Below are 15871 nucleotides of genomic sequence, written 5' to 3'. Positions count from 1 at the left end.
TAAATAAACATGATAGTACCAGACTGTGAAGTTGGAGCTAGTCTCTTGTGACAGACTTGACTTCAACTGTTTTATTCCATGGTGAGCATAGGTCATCCATGGATGATCTCCACCATTTTTTTTGCTTCTTCCCATGAATACTTCTGTTCTTCCATCTAGGTGTTCCTTGGTCTTCCACTGTTTATTTTGTCCAGTGGTTTCCTTGTCAGGGACCAGGGTCTGGTGAAGATGGATGTTCCTAGTGGTCCATCCAGCCCCGTTATCTGCATTTTATTTGGATGTCTATTTTGTCAATAACAAAAAAAAAAGTTTATATTTGGCCAATGTATCCCCAGAATGATCCATGGACATGTTTGGTCTTGAAACAAACAAATAACATGAATTGATTGGGTTACGAGATGATGTTGCGGAGCACATGCACATGGTCGTGGAGGCACAGAATGTACAGACCATGTGTAAACGAGACGGATCTAAGTCTGGAGAACATGAACATCACACACACCAAGAGGTGAGAACAAAAGTCACCCATAAGAAGGACAGTATCCTGGAATAGAGATGGCCTGAGTCAAGATATACAATGTCAAAAGCGAAAGGGACATGGGGGGGAAATTGCGAGTTTGTTGAGGTAGTTTAAGTAGCTAGGTTCAGTCAAGATTAACCATGCTTAGCTCCTCTCCAGTCCCGGCCATCCATGCAACCAGAGCCAGTCTTCTCTTTGGGGTCGGAGGTCATCCTCTCTGGATACTATATTTATGGAGGAACCCGAGTGTGCATCTTAGAACAACCGCCACTATAGTGCACTGCAGGGACAGGACAGGAAGGTATCCTGCCTATATGAATGGCTAGACCCCTGTCTCTTCCCAACTCTACCCCCAGCCACAGACTCACAATCATGTTCACCTGCTGCAGCTCCACACCAGTGAAGTAAGTAACTAACCACCTTACAGAGATCCACTTTACACCACACATGGTACGTTCCTTCTGATGGGTTCTGTCTGTCTTATGGTGGCATTATCTTTGTTTTAGGGGGAGAAACAACCTCTTCACTGTTGTGTAAATTATGGCATTAATCTAGTGTGGGATAGCCGGGGACTTTACATTTCTATCAGCATGTTAAACGTGCAACCAGAGGGGGAAAAAACTCTGGACCACCTTTACTCCACACGCAGAGACGCATACAAAGCTCTCTCGCCCCCCATTTGGCAAATCTGACATTAATTCTATCCTCCTGATTCCTGCTTACAAGCAAAAATTAAAGCAGGAAACACCAGTGACTAGATCAATAAAAAAGTGGTCAGATGTAGCAGATGCTAAGCTACAGGACTGTTTTGCTAGCACAGACTGGAATATGTTCCGGGATTCCTCCGATGGCATTGAGGAGTACACCATGTCAATCATTGGCTTCATCAATAAGTGCATCAATGACGTCGTCCGCACAGTGACCGTACGTACATACCCCAACCAGAAGCCATGGATTACACGCAACATCCGCACTGAGCTAAAGTGTAGAGCTGCCGCTTTCAAGGAGCGGGACTCTAACCCGGAAGCTTATAAGAAATCCCACTTTGCCCTCCGATGAACCATCAAACAGGCAAAGCATCAATACAGGACTAAGATCGAATTGTACTACACAGGCTCTAACGCTCGTCGGATGTGGCAGGGCTTGCAAACCATTACAGACTACAAAGGGAAGCACAGCCGAGAGCTGCCCAGTGACATGAGCCTACCAGATGAGCTAAACTACTTCTATGTTCGCTTCAAGGCAAATGACACTGAAACATGCATGAGAGCACCAGCTGTTCCGGAAGACTGTGTGATCATGCTCTCCACAGCCGATGTGAGTAAGACCTTTAAACAGGTTAACATTCACAAGGCCGCAGGCGGATTACCAGGACGTGTACTGCGAGCATGCGCTGACCAACTGGCAAGTGTCTTCACTAACATTTTCAAACTCTCCCTGACATTTTCAAACTCTCCCTGGATCCTGGACTTCCTGACAGGTTCCCCCAGGTGGTAAGGGTAGGAAACAACACATCCGCCATGCTGATCCTCAACACAGGGGCCCCTCAGGGGTGCGTGCTCAATCCCCTCCTGTACTCCCTGTTCACTCATGACTGCACTTGCCAGGCACGACTCCAACACCATCATTAAATTTGCAGATTACACAACAGTGGTAGGCCTGACAACAACGAGACAGCCTATAGGGAGCAGGTCAGAGACCTTGCCGTTTGGTGCCAGAACAACAACCTCTCCCTCAACGTGATCAAGACAAAGGAGATGATTGTGGACTACAGCAAAAAGAGGACCGAGCACGCCCCCATTCTCATCGACGAAGCTGCAGTGGAGCAGGTAGAGAGCTTCAAGTTCCTTGGCGTCCACATCACCAACAAACTAACATGGCCCAAGCACACCAAGACAGTTGTGAAGAGGGTACGACAAAACCTATTCCCCCTCAGGAGACTGAAAAGATTTGGCATGGGTCCTCAGATCCTCAAAAGGTTCTACAGCTGCACCATCGAGAGTATCCTGACTGGTTGCATCAATGCCTGGTATGGAAACTGCTCGGCCTTCGACCGCAAGGCACTACAGAGGGTAGTGTGAACGGCCCAGTACATCACTGGGGACAAGCTGCCTGCCATCCAGGACCTCTACACCAGGCGGTGTTAGAGGAAAGCGCTAAAGGTTGTCAAAGACTCCAGCCACCCTAGTCATAGACTGTTCTCTCTGCTACCGCACGGCAAGCGGTACCGGAGCGCCAAGTCTAGGTCCAAGACAGCTTGTCTGTCGAAACGTTGGACATTAATACTTTTGCATCTGAGCTCCTAGAGTGTGCGGCTCTCCTTTATTTTCCAAGAGGCTTCCCTCAAGCCATAAGACTCCTGAACACCTAATCAAATGGCTACCCAGACTATTTGCATTGCCCCCCCACCCCTTACACCGCTGCTACTCTCTGTTATCTATGTATAGTCACTTTAATAACTCTACCTACATGTACATATTACCTCAACTAACCGAACTAACTGGTGCCCCCGCACATTGACTCTGTACCGGTACCCCCCTGTATATAGTCTCGATATTGTTATTTTACTGCTGCTCTTTAATTACTTGTTACTTTTATTTCTTATTCTTATCTGTATTTTTTTAAGCTGGATTGTTGGTTAGGGGCTTGTAAGTAAGCATTTCACTGTAAGGTCTACACCTGTTGTATTTGGCGCATGTGACAAATAACATTTGATTTGATATGTTAGTTGTCTACTACCTCTGCCCAATGCCTGGTGGTGTTCAGAGTAGAGCCCTCACCCTGTAAATCTGCACTCTATTTAACAGGGAGGGGGAATGTGTACCCTAAGTCCTCAAGAAAGAGATGTTCCTGTGTAAGACACGTTCATGCATTTCCTCCTGTGATACAACAATTCCATTTAACCAGCACCAAACTGCCATGGTGTAACTAAATCCCACCATCTTCTCCAGTTTCAGAAGGCACTGTACTGTACAGTACAGAGCAAAAATAAAATTGGTCATGAACCACTCTTTGGCTTTAATACATTTTGAAGTAACATTTTTAACCTGCATATTTGAGGATTCATTTACGGTTAGACATTAATTGTTGTTGTGAGATTATTTTCACCACAGTGTCTGGTTCACTGTGATAAAGTACTAAGCCCCCATCACGCTGTTTTGGAGAGCCAGGGTGACTGTGGTCTTGCTGTGCCAGCCAACACACACACACACAGACACACACACAGACATAAACAAAGACCCATACACACACACACAGTCAAGCTCTGTCACATTTATGATTGATAACCCCCAGACATGGCATCCAAATGGACATCATTCTTTATTTTTAACAGGCCTAGAGTGAGTTCGACAGCTCATTTCAACGCCAGAATCAACCTCGTTAAAGGAAAATTATTTATTGTGAATTGTTTGTGTAGTAAAAGTGATACAACTGTCACAGCTACAGTACTTGCTAATTGCATTCTGTTGTTGACAAGGCGTTGCTGCTTGTTCCATTTTCATCTTGATCAGATAATGGGTGTAATTTGTGAATATGGTTTATCGTAATTATTATTTTAATTATCCCTAAATCCTAAAAGATCATAATTTGCTCAGTGGGTGTAGAATGTAAATGAGTTGATTTTACCACTCATTCAACCATATGAATGTATCAGCAGTCCCAGTTTGTACAGCATCTAATATTACATGCTATTTTAATCCATATACCATTGTATAATATAATTGAGGAATGATTTGACAAGGAAATGCTAAACCTCTGTCCCTATGTGTTGACCTCAGTGCCCAAACTGCCTGTCTATCTAAACAAGAGACAGTCAGCTGCCGCTACGCGCAAGGCCCCGTGTGGCAGCTCTGACGCCCGTGATGCCTGCCACACACACACACACACACACACACACATTGATGCCTGCCACACACACACCCTCCACCCAACGGCCCTCTCTCTTTCTCGCTCTGTCCCGCCCCCTGTTCTACCTCATACCCTTTGACTTTCTTACCTTGGTATATATAGTCAGTGAGGCTATCAGAGTTCTCCTGGCAGCCATCATGAAGGGTATAGTCTCAATCTGCTGCTTCTTCAGCCTGCTGGTCCTGGCCTTAGCAGGTAAGGGGCCTCATACCTTATCTACCGTTTTATGTTTATGTGGATGTCGATATAAATAGATTTTGTATGGGTGTGTGTTTATAGGCTTAGTGCTTTTGGTCGTTGGAAGACTACAGTACTGGACTGTACATGTCCTGGGGTACAGCTCATGTATCAAATGTATGAGATGTGGCATGGTTGGGTTGGATGTCTTGGCTGTCTGCATGCTTTCATTGTCCAGTCAGTTTGCTGGCTTACTTTTAAAAAAGTCTGAGATCTCTCTGCCAGTACTTCCAGACATTCTTTTCCGTGGACTAAACTGTCTTACTCTTCGGGCTTTTAGCAGATGGATTATTCTGTCAGTCAGTTGTGTGGGTTTATAGGGACAGAGAAGGTACTGTAGAAATTTAGTTTTTGTATATTTTTTTAGTGTTGTAGTTTAAGCCAGGACTCGCAGGGGTCCTTCAAACAGTGGCGGTCACGATTGTCTATGCATGAGCATAGACAACCGTGTCCCTCTCTCTCTGCTACCCTGCAGCCCTATTTAAAAGGGTTTAAATGTGGTAGAACACTGGGTTCAATCAGGACAGAATATTTTAAGGGCTCCGTCCTCATCTCATCTTTTTAGAGAAACACATTTTAAAATGGTGCCAACTTGGCACATCTTGTAGTCTCTCGTTATTTTTACTGTGTGTGCGCAAATATTTCTTTATTAAGCCTCATCGAGATCTTTATTGGTCACACACACACACACACACACACACACACACACACACAGTGGGTGTGACTTTAATAAACGAGAAGCTTTTGGCGTGGTGACGGTGTGTCAGCTGTCCTAAAGCATGACACCAGCTGATGGAACGTCTCAGACTGTACTAGAGAGAAGAGCTTGCCTTCCCTCACTGTATCACTCTCTCTCCCTCTCTCGCTTTCTTTGATTCTTTTCTCTCTCTCTCTCTTTGTCTCCCTTTCTTAAATGTCTCTCCCCCTCTCTCTGTCCTTTTCTTAGAATGTCTCTCCCTCCCCTCTCTCTGTCCTTGCTGATAGTAGATGTCATAGGGACATGTTTGATACTTGTATCTATTGACTGATTAGCTTTTACATTTTACTGGATTGATTAATATATATTACATACTTGTATTTTCAAGTGATTACATGTATTGTCCATAGCTTTATCTGCCTTTGTGTTGAAATAAAATGCCCAGATGACATCCAGATCAGCCTCTCTCCAGAAATGTGGTGGAGGGATCTCTCGAAAGTAAAACAGTTTCTTCCTGTTATACCCTTGTCCGTCCTTGGGCTCCGCTCAGCACCAGGGCAACATGCTTTCCTATCCCAATCCCAGCCTGCTGTCAGATGTCTAGGATTGGAAGGCAGGCGTCCCGTAACCGGACACCGTCCACTATAGGTCCCCCATCCCTCTTCCCCTCCCCTCCCCGCGGCCTCCTTCCACCCCTCCCCAGACCCAGCTCTACCCTTTAGCCACATTGCCTTCACAGCTGCTGTCACCCTGCACTGTCACAATGACAATTTATTCCCAGCAGCTGGCCTTATAGGGACATGCATTATCGAGTCAGGCGGGGCCGGAGGAGGGAGGAGGCCGGAGCAGGAGCACACAGACCCTGCTAGCGGTTCTGACTAGAGGGACTACAGCTACGGTTGAAAGTTACTTTTTCGTAACATGTTAGGATAATCTATACAGCAGGCTAGGATAATTAACGTGGCAGGTTAGGAGACTTAGGTTAATGTTAGGAAAAGGGGTTAGGGTTAGTTAAAATGGTCTTCTAACCTGCTACCGAAAGTAACTTCTGGTTGTAGCTGTACTCCCTCTAGTCACAAACCCTGCTAGCTCAGCTTGGGCCTAGTCTGGTCCAGCAGCGTGGGTGGCTAACTATGTAGCGTTGAATAGCAAAGCAAGGTGGCTAATGCTAGCAGATGAGGCTGGTGGGAAGAGCTATAGGAGGGGTTCATTGTAATGGCTGGAAAGGAAATGTCTGTGTTTGATACCGTTCCATGTATCCCATTCCAGCTATTACAATGAGCCCGTCCTCCTATAGCTAGGTTTGTTAGTGTGTAACACTGATTCCATGGAGCGCTACTGTAGGGTGTTGTTGTTCCTGTGGATGGCTTGTTGATATGAGTGGAGAAGGACTGGCAGGAAGTTCCCCTGGGCTAACGAGGTTAGCATTAGCCTACTTTAGGCTTATTTTAGCATCGCCTAGATTACACTGTAAAACTGAACTGTGGGGATGTTGTCTGTATTTAACAAAATGGTTGCCAGTAAATGTTGTTTCCTTGGTATGCATGAGGTCCTTCAAAGCCCATGGAAACAGTAGTGGTAACGACTAAGAGTATTGCACTGTAGCTGAAGTGTTGGAGTGATATACTGGTTAAGAGATTGGAGCGTCCAGATGGAAATCCCATACTGTCATGTTCAGTTAGGCTATTGTATGTCATCAGCAAATTATATTACTGCAATGGTTATAAATGACATGGCTCCTTTAATTGGATTCATCACTGCTACAAAGGGATACTTGTTATCCTGACAATGTTAATGGCTATTTCTACAGGCCACCTGTTTAACCAGGAGTGGTGCTCAGACACTGTACTGCTCATTCAGACCAGGGTCGGTCTTGTCTTCCTGTTGTGTTAACTGGACCACTGACAAATTGTACAAATGTACGAATTTCCTTTCCCTACTAATCAGAGAAGTAACACTGAACAGAATGCTTTTGGCCCGACCTGAAGTGTGAGGAGATATGGGGTGACACGGGCAATCTTTCCCTCTGTGTCCCCCATTGATGGCAAGCAGTAGGCCTGGGGGCCCGGGGCATCCCTCCAGTGCTGGCAGTGGGGACACCCGACCCCCTCCTCCCCCTCTTGGACAAGCCTCTCAGTCCCCTCAGCCTCAAGGTCGGTCACTTGGTGAGTCTCTGTGGATCAGTGACAGGACTGCTGGGAGAGTAGAGTCAGATCAGCGCCTCGCAACCCCCCCATTCCGTGTCACTCCACTGTGTCCTCAGACTGATCCTCATGGTCCTCGCCCCCCTTCTGTGGAATTACCACCCGGACATGCCCTCCATCGCCCAGCTCCTAGCATCCAGAACCACGTCACCAAGAGTGCTTACACTGTGGCCTGTGACATTGGCCAGCGTAGCCTTTAAGCCATGAAATCCTTTTAAGATGTATCCCTAAAAACAGCCCCGGTCAAGGAGTCCTTCGAATGTTCTTTATCTGTAAAATGGCATGAACTCTGTGTCTCCATTTTTGACACAAGTTGACAATTGGTTTGCCCTTCGTCTGGAGTCTATGTATGGGTTTATACATATGGAGAGAGCTTGTGTGCCCTGTGTATTGGAGTTTAAATGTGTTTAAGGTATTACATGAGTATGAGTGTGATGATTGGGCCAAGGAATGTTTCCTGATCATGTGAACTGACCAGGAAGAACACTGAGATGAGACCACCTGGTTTTCCAAGATGGGGCTAGACGGGTCCTTATTCTGAATCAAGATGTTGGGGGGTGACTGAGGGCTGTTTGGAATGCACTCAGAGCGGCCAAAACACTCTTATAATCACTCCTGCATCCATTTAGTGAAGTAGGCCAACTGGTCTGAGGCACGGGGGGCTGTCTGAGACTGAACAGGAATGTAAACCTAAGACAGTAAAACAACCAGTAGTAGTGTGTTCCCAGCATGGCAGTTATACCTGATACGGGCTTGTTGCTTGGCTACCACACTTACAGCTACTGATAGGATATGGGACTTGTCTTCTTTACCGGTATCAGACCACCACTACAACCAACATACCCCAAGGACCATTACATTCTGTTGCAACAATTAGAAAGGGGTTATAGGGTCAGAAAATCCGCTCCATGTTCAAGAAAGTTGCTCATAGAAATACAAAGTAAAGAGCAGGCCTAATTCTCACCTTGAAGAGAGTGCCCACTCTGTGTATTACATGTCTATTTGAGGAGAACTCCTGAATGTTGCATCCCTATGTGGAAGACACATTTTGGTTGAATGCATTCAGTTGTGCAACTGACCAGTTATCCCCTTTCCCTTATTTGGAATGCATCATTGAGTGTCATGTGGTTTGTCAGCGGCCTCTTCAGTAGCTGCTTCAGACTTGTTAACACCTCCCTAATCATCCTCACCCTCTAGCCTACATATAGCCTATTATATAGAGCTGTAGAAAATAGATATTCATCGTCTAGCCTAAATATAGCCCAGCATTATATAGAGCTGTAGAAAATAGATCCTCACCCTCAAGCCTACATATAGCCCAGAATAATATAGAGCCCTAGAAAATAGATCATCACCCTCAAGCCTACATACACTGAGTGTACGAAACCTTAGGAACACCTTCCTAATATTGAGTTGCACCCCCTTTTGCCATCATAACAGCATCATTTCATCTGGGTATGGACTCACACAGGAAACTGTTGAGCGTGGAAAACCCAGCAGCGTTGGAGTTCTTGACACACTCAAACTGGTGCGCCTGGCACCTACTACCATACCCCATTCAAAGGCACCAGTGGAGGCTGCTGAGGGGAGGACGGCTCATGATAATGGCTGGAATGGGGCAAATGGAATGGCATCAAACATTCCACTTAGTCCACTCCAGCCATTACCAAGAGCCCATCCTCCCCAAGTAAGGTGCCACCAACCTCCTGTGAAAGACAATTACATCTTTTGTCTTGCCCATTCACACTCTGAATGACACACATACACAATCCATGTCTCAATTGTCTCAAGGCTTAAAAATCCTTCTTTAACCTGTCTCCTCCCCTTAAATTTACACTGATTGTAAGCATTTCACTGTTAGTCTACACCTGCTGTTTACGAAGCATGTGACAATAAAAACTTGATTTGATTGATGTGGATTTAACAAGTGACCTCAGTAAGGGATCATAGCTTTCACCTGGTCAGTCTATGTCATGGAAAGAGCAGGTGTTCCTAATGTCTTGTACACTTAGTGTATAGCCCAGTATAATATAGAGCTGTAGAAAATAGATCGGACCCTCTAGCCTACCCAGAATATAGTGCTTTAGAAAATACATCTGGACTTAACACCTCCCCTCCTAATCATCCGCACCCTCTAGCCTACATCCAGCATCGAGCTATAGAATATAGATCAGAGAGAGAGAGGACTTGTTGCCTCTGGATGTCGTTACTGTAGTTTGCATCAGCCCCCGTACCCCCGCACTCTCTAAATTAACCCCCCAAGGCGCCAGGCGAACCTTCTGATATGAACCCCAGGACGTCTGTCACCCGGACCATGTGTCTGTCCTAGTTGAGCCTGTTGCCAGGCAACTGTAGTTCAGTTTGGATAAACATTCCGACAGGCAACAGGCAGCACTTCCAGTCAGAATGCTGCGGGTAGAGCTGCCGATGATGGTGTAGGCTCTGGGCTTTTGCGGACGGGTGAGACACGCCCTGATGTTCTTCAGGCTTTAGTGGCCAAGTTCTGTGTCACGCCTCGACTATAGTAGTTCATTATCTCACTGATGCAGCCCAACGGAAGGAAATGTTACAATCATCCTGATACTGGTGGCAGATTCATCTCTCTCTCAATCAATACTCTGAAAGTACCAGTTCTTGGCCCTGTTATTCTCTGGTATGGCTGCATGCTCCATTATTATGGGGGCCATATCAAGTACTGTAGAGGAGGTTCATGAAGTTCATAAACTTAGTTGGTCCAAGGGTCACTGGGGGCCAGATAACAGAGAATAAAGAGAATCTAACCTTCAAAGCACTGGCAGTCATTTGAATAGTGTATGCAGCATACAATACAGTATATTTGTATAGTGTTCCAACAATATGTAATACATTACAGTACATTTGTATTGTGTAACAAAAGTATGCAATACATTACAGTATATTCTCTAGTACTCTCAGGTATGTAAAGATTGCACATACAGTGCCTTGCAAAAGTATTCACCCCCTTGGTGTTTTTCCTATAGTGTTGCATTACAACCTGTAATTTAAATTTATTTTTATTTGGATTTCATGTAATGGACATAGACAAAATAGTCCAAATTGGTGAAGTGAAATGAAAAAAACATAACTTGTTTAAAAAAAATGAAGCCTCTATCTATGAAGGCCCTAAATAAGATCTGGTGCAACCTATTACCTTCAGAAGCCACATAATTCATTAAATAAAGTCCACCTGTGTGCAATCAAAGTGTCACATTATCTGTCACATGATCTCAGTATATATACATCTGTTCTGAAAGGCCCTAGAGTCTGCAACACCACTAAGCAAGGGGAACCACCAAGCAAGCGGCACCATGAAAACCAAGGAGATCTCCAAACAGGTCAGGGACGAAGTTGTGGAGAAGTACAGATCAGAGTTGGGTTAAAAAAAAATATCCGAAACTTTGAACATCCCACGGAGCACCATTAAATCCATTATTAAAAAATGGAAAGAATATGGCACCACAATAAACCTGCCAAGAGACTCACGGACCAGGCAAGGAGGGCATAAATCAGAGAGGCAACAAAGAGACCAAAGATAACCCTGAAAGAAGCTGCAAAGCTCCACAGCGGAGATTGGAGTATCTGTCCATAGGACCACTATAAGCTGTACACTCCACAGAGCTGGGCTTTAAGGAAGAGTGTCCAGAAAAAAGCCATTCTTTAAAGAAAAAAATAAGCAAACACGTTTGGTGTTCGACAAATGGCATGTGGGAGACTCCCCAAACATACGGAAGAAGGTACTCTGGTCAGATGAGACTAAAATTAAGCTTTTTTGCTATCAAGGAAAACGCTATGTCTGGCACAAACCCAAAACCTATCATCACCCCGAGAACACCATCCCCACAGTGAAGCATGGTGGTGGCAGCATCATGCGTTGGGGATGTTTTTCATCGGCAGGGACTGGGAAACTGGTCAGAATTGAAGGAATAATGGATGGCGCTAAATAGAGGGAAACCTGTTTTCAGTCTAACAGAGATTTGAGACTGGGACTGAGGTTCACCTTCCAGCAGGTCAATAACCCTAAGCATACTGTTAAAGCAACACTCGAGTGGTTTAAGGGGAAACATTTAAATGTCTTGGAATGGCCTAGTCAAAGCCCAGGCCTCAATCCAATTGAGAATCTGTGGAGTGACTTAAAGATTGCTGTACACCAGCGGAACCCATCCAACTTGAAGGAGCTGGAGCAGTTTTGCTTTGAAGAATGGGCAAAAATCCCAGTGGCTAGATGTGCCAAGCTTATAGAGACATACCCCAAGAGACTTGCAGCTGTAATTGCTGCAAAAGGTGGTTGTACAAAGTATTGACTTTGCGGAGGTGAATAGTTATGCACGCTCAAGTTTACCGTTTTTTTGTCACATTTCTTATTTATTTCACAATAAAAATATTTTGCATCTTCAAACTGGTAGGCATGTTGTGTAAATGAAATGATACAACCCCAAAAAAAATTATTTTAATTCCAGGTTGTAAAGCAACAAAATAGGAAAAATGCCAAGTGAATACTTTCGCAAGGCACTGTAAACGTCCTGCTTCGATTGCAGTGTCTTGTTCATGTGAGCAAGCGTGCGTGTGTGCGCGCGTGCGTGCTATCGTGCGAGTGCGTGTGTGCTCTCATACACATTTACTATCAGTGTAAAACCTCCAGAGGAAGTTCTGCTGTGCTTGCTGCACCACCAGGGAGCAGAGGTAAATTAAATTAGCGTTAACATGATTAGCCCGCTAGGTCTTTAGTGTCCTCTGAACCCTGTGGATTTACTCTGGGCCACGGGGAGTTTCAGGCAACCTTTACACCGGGCCAGGGGATTTCCATCAGAGAGGAGCAGCATCACTCTTTAAAATACAGTCTCATTACCAAGAGATCCACCTGATTATTAACCACACTATTCATCTCCATGGATGGAATACTCGGATCCACACATGACTGTCAATCCCATGTGACACTGATCTAGTGTCATCGATAACAGAGACAAGTCATTCTGTGAATGATCATTATAGACTGTAAAATTAGCGAAGTTAGGCCCAACTCGTATTCCAAAAAAGTGAAGGAAAAAAATAAGAACATTTATTTGATATAGAGTTTCTGTGGTTCATTCCCGGCCTTATAACCAAAATGGCTGACATTTAGCTGACAACAACACATCCCAGGGTCAGGGGTCAGGGGAGCATGGCTGGACACAGAGGCTTGTGCAGGGCATGGTTGGTTGCTGGGGGGTAGCAACAGGTGCTAAAGCGTTTGGAGCTGGTACCCCCTGTGGCCAGAAATAGCCCTACAATGGGTCAGGGGATGGAAGGAGAAGGGGGGCAGAGAATTATCCACTCTATTTTAAGACCTAGAGTTTTAGCCGGTCTAGAGACTCAGACATCCCCAGGCCTCACTGATCTTCATTCACTGTAACTTGCCTCTGTATCAGACAACTTTAACAGGCCTTTGTACCAGACCACTTTAACAGGCCTCTGTACCAGACCACTTTAACAGGCCTCTGTATCAGACCACTTTAACAGGCCTCTGTATCAGACCACTTTAACAGGCCTCTGTATCAGACCACTTTAACAGGCCTCTGTATCAGACCACTTTAACAGACCACTTTAACAGACCTCTGTATCAGACCACTTTAACAGGCCTCTGTATCAGACCACTTTAACAGGCCTCTGTATCAGACCACTTTAACAGGCCTCTGTATCAGACCACTTTAACAGACCACTGTAACAGGCCTCTGTATCAGACAACTTTAACAGGCCTCTGTATCAGACCACTTTAACAGACCACTGTAACAGGCCTCTGTATCAGACAATTTTAACAGGCCTCTGTATCAGACCACTTTAACAGACCACTGTAACAGGCCTCTGTATCAGACCACTTTAACAGGCCTCTGTATCAGACCACTTTAACAGGCCTCTGTATCAGACCACTTTAACAGGCCTCTGTATCAGACCACTTTAACAGGCCTCTGTATCAGACCACTTTAACAGGCCTCTGTATCAGACCACTTTAACAGGCCTCTGTATCAGACCACTTTAACAGGCCTCTGTATCAGACCTGTATTTGATTTTGCCCTGAAGTGATTCTGTATTTCTAAACAGATGTTGTGTTTAACAGGCCTCTGTATCAGACCACTTTAACAGACCTCTGTAACAGGTATCAGGCTATCAAAGGCACTCTTTATCACATGCATATACAATAAATACACTGTTGTTGTTGAAGCTGTTGAAAGGCACTATTTTGTCCTATCCGCCCTTTTATCCGCCCTGCTAACCTTTGGTTGTTGGTTGTTCTTGGGCCGTGCTGAGAGCAACATTGCGCAGTCTTTATTTTTAGCAGGTTGACTCCACTATCATGGGCAGTGAAGAAGTAAGCCTTAACCAGGCAGCGTGTGTCATCACTACCATGGCGCTGTCACCAGCGACCTACTGGCGCTGAAAGGAGCATCTGTCTAGCATTCACTTTAAGTCTGAGCGGTAGAATATGCTCATAATTATTTGCTGTGGCGTGTTGTAGCATTCACTATCCTCTCCCTTCTTACTCTGGCACAAGACAGTTTCAAGGCCCCCCGTAATCACTTCCCTTGGTTAGCGTTGACACAATGCCTGTCTTTACCATTCAACAGTTGACACTGGTGGAGAACGTAGGCAGGCGGAGTGAAACCAGCAGTAGGCCTGTGTCTATAGGAGGATTGTGTGTGTCTGTTTAACATGGGACGTATTGGCCTGTTCCTCTGGGTTTTATGTGGTATGATGTGGTAGTAGCTCTTTCCTGAAGTCAAATGACCTAGTGACCTCATGGGTGGAATGTTATTCATTTTTTTCATAATTTCATAATTAATAAACATATATTTTTTTAACTTAGAAAATCCTGTGTTTCTATTTCACACGGTTTTGTTATATTTCAGTCTACTGTGATGTGTAATATTGGGATGCAAACTCAAAATGGAATACATTTCAACTCTTTATCTGACATGGTGCAGGTGTTTTTCATTTTTAGCCCATAGCCATGTGTGTGAGGTGGAAACTTTTGTAGATGTGTTTAAGACTGCCAAGAAACACTCTGTGTGACCCTGATTTAGCCCACTGCACTAAAAGCTTAACGGATGTTTGCCGTTTTTAAATGTCTGCTCAGTGTAAACACAGTTCCATCCGTACCTTCTAACAGCCGATGTACCATCCGTACCTTCTAACAGCCGATGTACCATCCGTACCTTCTAACAGCCGATGTACCATCCGTACCTTCTAACAGCCGATGTACCATCCGTACCTTCTAACAGCCGATGTACCATCCGTACCTTCTAACAGCCGATGTTCCATCCGTACCTTCTAACAGCCGATGTTCCATCCGTACCTTCTAACAGCCGATGTTCCATCCGTACCTTCTAACAGCTGATGTACCATCCGTACCTTCTAACAGCCGATGTACCATCCGTACCTTCTAACAGCCGATGTTCCATCCGTACCTTCTAACAGCCGATGTACCATCCGTATCTTCTAACAGCCGATGTACCATCCGTACCTTCTAACAGCCGATGTTCCATCCGTACCTTCTAACAGTCGATGTACCTTCTAACAGCCGATGTACCATCCGTATCTTCTAACAGCCGATGTTCCATCCGTACCTTCTAACAGCCGATGTTCCATCCGTACCTTCTAACAGCCGATGTTCCATCCGTACCTTCTAACAGCTGATGTACCATCCGTACCTTCTAACAGCCGATGTACCATCCGTACCTTCTAACAGCCGATGTTCCATCCGTACCTTCTAACAGCCGATGTACCATCCGTATCTTCTAACAGCGATGTACCATCCGTACCTTCTAACAGCCGATGTACCATCCGTACCTTCTAACAGCCGATGTTCCATCCGTACCTTCTAACAGTCGATGTACCTTCTAACAGCCGATGTACCATCCGTACCTTCTAACAGCCGATGTACCATCCGTACCTTCTAACAGCCGATGTTCCATCCGTACCTTCTAACAGCCGATGTTCCATCCGTACCTTCTAACAGTCGATGTTCCATCCGTACCTTCTAACAGCCGATGTTCCATCCGTACCTTCTAACAGCCGATGTTCCATCCGTACCTTCTAACAGTCGATGTACCTTCTAACAGCCGATGTACCATCCGTACCTTCTAACAGCCGATGTACCATCCGTACCTTCTAACAGCCGATGTTCCATCCGTACCTTCTAACAGCCGATGTACCTTCTAACAGCCGATGTACCATCCGTACCTTCTAACAGCCGATGTACCATCCGTACCTTCTAACAGCCGATGTACCATCCGTACCTTCTAACAGCCGATG

The 15871-nt window shown here is 45.2% G+C and overlaps 1 protein-coding gene across 1 annotated transcript in view; it reads left to right on the top strand.

The window, feature by feature from the left end:
• Positions 1-10893: 10893 nt before the first annotated feature.
• Positions 10894-15871, top strand: part of srl (sarcalumenin) — a 29171-nt gene continuing 24193 nt past the window's right edge. Inside the window, exon 1 of the mRNA XM_038985272.1 lies at positions 10894-10920. Coding sequence (XP_038841200.1) covers positions 10894-10920 — 27 coding nt within the window. The remainder of the gene's footprint in view (positions 10921-15871) is intronic.

Source organism: Salvelinus namaycush, unplaced genomic scaffold (genome assembly GCF_016432855.1).
Source record: "Salvelinus namaycush isolate Seneca unplaced genomic scaffold, SaNama_1.0 Scaffold313, whole genome shotgun sequence".
In the NCBI taxonomy this organism is placed as follows: Eukaryota; Metazoa; Chordata; class Actinopteri; order Salmoniformes; family Salmonidae; genus Salvelinus; species Salvelinus namaycush.
Note: the sequence above shows the minus strand (reverse complement) of the source record. Positions and strands in the feature narration are given on the sequence as shown.